The sequence below is a fragment of the Tripterygium wilfordii genome, chromosome 11, assembly GCF_013401445.1.
Source record: "Tripterygium wilfordii isolate XIE 37 chromosome 11, ASM1340144v1, whole genome shotgun sequence".
Taxonomy (NCBI): domain Eukaryota; kingdom Viridiplantae; phylum Streptophyta; class Magnoliopsida; order Celastrales; family Celastraceae; genus Tripterygium; species Tripterygium wilfordii.
This window is the reverse complement of record NC_052242.1, coordinates 3,152,184-3,157,889: the sequence shown is the minus strand read 5'-3', so window position 1 is coordinate 3,157,889 and position 5,706 is coordinate 3,152,184. Positions and strand designations below refer to the sequence as shown.

At 37.0% G+C, this 5,706-nt stretch overlaps 1 protein-coding gene across 1 annotated transcript; it reads left to right on the top strand.

Annotated features, from left to right (window-relative positions):
• Positions 1–3,462: 3,462 nt before the first annotated feature.
• LOC120008989 (AAA-ATPase At3g28580-like) lies at positions 3,463–5,396 on the top strand. The gene has a single exon (XM_038859408.1). The coding sequence runs from the start codon at positions 3,588–3,590 to the stop codon at positions 5,139–5,141; it is 1,554 nt and encodes a 517-aa protein (XP_038715336.1). The 5' UTR covers positions 3,463–3,587; the 3' UTR covers positions 5,142–5,396.
• Positions 5,397–5,706: the final 310 nt, after the last annotated feature.

The following is a 5,706-nucleotide window of genomic DNA, read 5'->3' as shown; positions in this document are numbered from 1 at the left end:
TTTCAATGGAATTTTCAAAAATAATGAATTCAGAACTTAAACAATGAATTATAGATTGTGCTTTAAAAAACAATAGAATCTATATTAAAACAATAAATTTTGGACAATGAATTCTGGGATAAAATAGTGGAAATAAAATTATTTTATTGATTAAATCAATGCAATAAACCTGGTGGGCTCCCATGGACTACCAAATTGATGGGCTACACGTCGTTTTCGATATACATAACAACTATGTCAAAAAATAATAAGAAAAACAAATTAAAAATATCGAAACAATTTTGTTGTGGGCTGTAGATCTAAATAAATTATCCATCTAAAAATTGATAAATTGAAGGGAAAATTCCAAGCCGATACCACTTGTGAAACTTTTGGACATTCAAGTCCAGTTCAAAAAACTTTATCCCTCTTAGGTACCACTAATATATTAGTTACTTTCTTACCTTTGTCTTCTTCCTCTATCAAAACCTACCCTTCTCTTCTCTTTCTTTCTCAAAAAAATAGGATATGGTACGCTGCTTCAATCTCTTATCACTACTACTTTCATATTTTTACTCTTTAACTTCTCAGGGCTAAAGAGAAATACACTTCAATTTTTTTTACATTTCGTTTTATCAGTTAGAAAGGAAAAAAAGAATACATTTTCCTAGAATTCAATTCAATACAGTATTCAATGTATAGAAGACTGTAAATGAAAGTCTCTTTATCACTTCTTGTAAACCTCGATTGAAGTTAATTGTTAGATCATTGTGTGTGCTTGCTTAATTTTCCACTCCTACTTCGTTTTGGATATCTGTTCAATGCGTTTATGAAATTGCCACTACTAAGATGGATTTCTCTTCGACAATACGCCAACTCCCCCCTATCTGACGTATGAAAATGAAGAATCCATAAAAATTTTTGATGATCGGGTTCGAAAACCTAAAAACTTATGATGGGGGGTGGTTGTCGGGGTGGTAGTGGTGATGGTTGTCAACAAAGCAATACTGATTTTCCTTTCTCTTTCACTAGCCTAGGGTCTCTTCCTCTCACTAGCCTTGGGTCTCTCATCTCTCTTCCTCAAATCCATCTCGGCCAATGAACAGTAACATTGGTCGCCCAACGTTATTATCTGGAAAAAACTTCATATCTGATTGATTTCAGTGGCGGTTCGTCATACCACCATCATAGTTAGACTCCCCTCATTGAAGCACACAATGCCCAGTCAGGTACGGCCCAAAACGACCATCGGATATGGCTGTTTTAAAACAGTAACATTAGTCAATGTTACTATTTCAAAACAGTAACATTGGTCGGTCAGTGTTACTATTTGGAAAAAACTTCAGATCCGGTCAATTTTAGCTGCGATTTGCCATACCACCACTACCATTAGAGTCCCCTCACTGAGACGCACAATGCCCAGTCATGTATGGCCCAAAACGACTATCGGATATGGCTATTTTAAAATAGTAACATTGGTTGGTCAATGTTTCTATTTCAAAACAGTAACATTGAATGCCCAGTGTTACCAATGTTATTGTTTCAAAACAATAACATTGGTCAGCCAGTGTTATAATTTGGAAAAAAAATTCAGATCCGATCGATTTCGACAATAATTTACAATACCACCATTACCATTAGACTTCTCTCATAGAAACTCATAATGCCCAGTCATATTTGGACCAAAACGACAGCCATAAAAAGATATGAGAGAGAGAAAGACGTAGGAAAGAGAGATGTAGTAAAGAGAGAGATTCAATAGGAGAGAGAAAGTTGTTGTGATGAGAAAGAGATGCAGTAGGAGAGAGAAAGTTATTGTGATAAGAGATAGATGCAGTAGAGAGAGCAGATGTAGTGAGATAAAAGAGATGTCACATATAACAAGAGAAAAAACCGTATTTGATCTAATCCTCTTTGAAAAAGGGCAAAAAAGGAATAAGATAAAATTTAAATGATTTAAATATTATAAAAAATAAAAATGGACCTATGAGCAATAAAGTTTTTTGGAGTGGACCTAAATGTCCAACAGTTTTGAAAGTGGTATTAATATGTCATTTTCCATAAATTGAAATTGCAAATATTGTTGCATCACAATGAAACACAAATTTCTCGTATCAAGTTGTTGGAAAAAGAAAGTGACCTGGTTAATTGACATGGACAACCAAATGAATTTCGAGGATCCTTACGTTGTAATTACTCCAAAGTTTGATTTGTCTCAATTTATTGGGTTGCCTAATAAAATCAGGTCTACGACCTCTTTTTCAAAAAAAGTTTGATTTGTATCGCCTTTCAAATTATTGTTGAATTAGCCAGGTAGGAATCGAAGAAAATTCTGGTCACAAGTTCCTCGCACATGTACTGATCGATTGTGTCATTAGTTGGAAAATCGAAGAAAAGTCATATGCATAATACATTATACATCCATGCATATATGTGAATGAATTTCTTTGATATTTACAGACAGCACATACGATCTGCTTCCTTACAACGCAAAGAAGCTCTAGATCCTTATGCAAGGAGCCAATAATACTAGCTAATATTTATCTGATTTTATGTTATTTTCAATGTTTCAATTTGCACACCGAAATATTTTTTGTGCCAATTCGATACACCAAAGATTCAAATTGTACAAAATTACACAATCGGACAGATTTGCCCAGTTTTGGACAATCAATGTGTCCATGTGGCACATTGACCGTTAAGTATTGTTGACATGGCAAACGATGTTAACTAGGGATGTGAAAAAAATCGGGTTAATAGCACATTTGGTCATTGAAAGATTTTCAATGTTCCAATTTACACACCGAAAGATACTACAGGACAACGCCCAACTCATTGAGTAAGCCCAGTTACTTTGGGTCAAAGCCCAACTCACTAGGTTAAGAAAATGTCTTGTCGTATGTAGAGAATAGGCTTTACTCACATATACTACTCAATTGGATAAGTCCCAATCAATATGAGACTTTTATTCATAACACTCCCCAATACTTGTGGAATGAGTTATGTTATACCCAACAAGTGGAGTAGAGACTACATCTGATGGGATCGAATCCCTCCGTGTACACTATGTTATACTTTTGAGTGTTTAAAGTCTTTGTTAGATTGGATTATTTCGTTATAAAAATATAAATATAAAACATATGACATGACAGTACAACTCATGTAAAACTTAGTGTTACATAAACATATAAGTCCATCATAACAAGTATCTATCCGCACCTCCCAATACTCACAAGTCGAAAGGAATCTAAGCAAGCGTCAAAATTGGGGGTCGCGAGCTTCCTGCTAACAAGGGATGCATGACTTTTTTGTATTGCTCAAAAATGGGACCATAATAAGTAGCATTTTCTACGGCGAAGATGAAGGAACAAGGCAAAGACCAAGACTTGACTATATTGTTTAGGAATTCATGAGGAAACTTCAAAACAAATTAACAACTTGATCAACAAACCATGAACCTACTCACATCAAACTTCTCTACCTCTATATATTCATATGGAGATTGGACAAGGACCAACACTAAACCGCCTTGCATTTAAATAAAAACATTCAAGCTCAGCTATACACAATTTCTTCCCTCACTGAAACAGGTGATATCAATAGCAGAGATGATGACTCAACTGGGCTCAGCCGTAGCTGGCTTGATGTTCATCGGAGCAATATTTCGCGATCATTTCCCTCCTCAAATCGTAGGCTTCATCAGACGGTACTTTCATCGATGGCTGAATCTGTTCAATCCATATATCCAAATCACATTCCCCGAACTCGCTGGAGAACGTCTTAAGCGTAGCGAGGCATACAGTCTGATTGAAAGCTATCTTAGTGCCAACTCAACCCTGCACGCCAAACGTCTCAAAGCTGATGATGTTAAAGAGAGCAAGTCTATAATACTAAGCATGGATGATCAGGAAGAGGTCGTCGATGAATTCAATGGCATCAAGGTCTGGTGGATTTCAATAAGAAATGTTACCAAAACACAATCATTTTCTTTCTATCCTGCTTCAGAAGAGAAGAGGTATTACAAGCTCACATTCCACAAACGCGACAGAGAAGTCATCACAGGATCATATATTGATCATGTGCTGACAGAAGGCAAGGCTACGGTGGCCAAAAATAGGCAGAGAAAGCTATTTACTAACAATCCTAGCGAGAATTGGAGATATTACATGGCAAATAAATGGAGTCATGTAGTGTTCGAGCACCCTGCGTCGTTTGATACTCTGGCAATGGAGGAGAAGAAGAAAGAAGAGATCAAGAAGGACCTTATCAAGTTCAGTCAGAGCAAAGACTACTACACGAAAATTGGTAAGGCGTGGAAGCGTGGTTATCTCCTATATGGTCCTCCAGGGACAGGCAAATCAACCATGATCACAGCCATGGCTAATTTGTTGAATTATGATGTCTATGACCTTGAGTTGACGACGGTCAAGGATAATACAGAGCTTAAAAGGCTATTTATGGAGACCACAAACAAGTCTATCATTGTGATCGAGGACATTGATTGCTCGCTCGATCTCACAGGACAAAGAAAGGAGAAAGAGAAGAAGAAGGATAAGGATCAAGAAAACAAGGAACCAAATCCTCAGAAGGAAAAAGAGAAAGAGGAGAGGAAGAGTAAGGTCACTTTGTCTGGCCTTTTGAACTTCATTGATGGACTTTGGTCTGCTTGTGGTGGTGAAAGAATCATCATCTTCACAACTAATTATGTGGACAAGCTTGATCCTGCTTTAATTAGGAGGGGAAGGATGGACAAGCATATAGAGATGTCTTATTGTTGCTTTGAAGCTTTCAAGTTGCTTGCAAAGAACTACTTGGACATTGAGTCACACGACTTGTTTCCTACAATTGCAAGATTATTTGAAGAGACCAAGATGACTCCTGCTGATGTTGCTGAGAATTTGATGCCCAAGTCTGTGGATGAAGATGTGGAAATTTGTTTGAACAGATTGATTGAAGCTATGGAAGTTGCAAAGGAGGAGGAGGCAAGAAAAAAATCTGAAGAAGCAGCGCTGTTGAAGGTCGAGAATGAGAGGTTAGCATCTACGAAGGAAGACGTGAAAGATAGTGAAGTATCAGTTAAGGAAGTGAAGGAAAATGGGGTGCTTGACAAAGAAGTATCAGTTAAAGAAGGGAATGGGAATGGGAATGGGATCACTCACTAGGGTTAGAATGAGCTGAGATGACATATATTGAAGTGAATTAGCATGTGGAGTTTAATTATTTGTATAATAACTGTTTGCTGTAAATCGGTTACGACGATTTGGGCTTCAGGCAATTGCCATGGGATATTGTTGGCATAAATTCTCTGTAAACTATAAGAGCTCTGTTTAGTTCATCTGGAATTGAAGAGAAGTTGTACCTCATATTAATTGTTTTCAAATTATACTAGACCTGCAATAAGATGTTCTTTAATACAAGCTAATTCACTAGCTAGATCAGAGGAAATGTGCTAATCTAGTCAAAAAAAAAAAGCTTTGAGCAACTTTTGTAATCTGGACTATGAGTATTTTTTTTTGTAACCGAAGAATCACCTAGCCCGGATCCATGCGGGTGAAAATGAGGCTCTTAATCCTTCCTCGAAAATGGACCTAAAGTGCATGAGACCAAGAAAACCACAAAGAAATACTCACAGCTGGTTCGAACTCCCGACCTTCGCAACCAAAGCCGAGAGATATAACCAATTGAGCTATTGTGTGGTTTGGAATATGAGCATAAGTAACTTCAGTA

Bases quoted from the DNA above. Each gene is read 5' to 3' on its own strand.
- LOC120008989 (XM_038859408.1), top strand. From the start codon at position 3,588: ATGATGACTCAACTGGGCTCAGCCGTAGCTGGCTTGATGTTCATCGGA.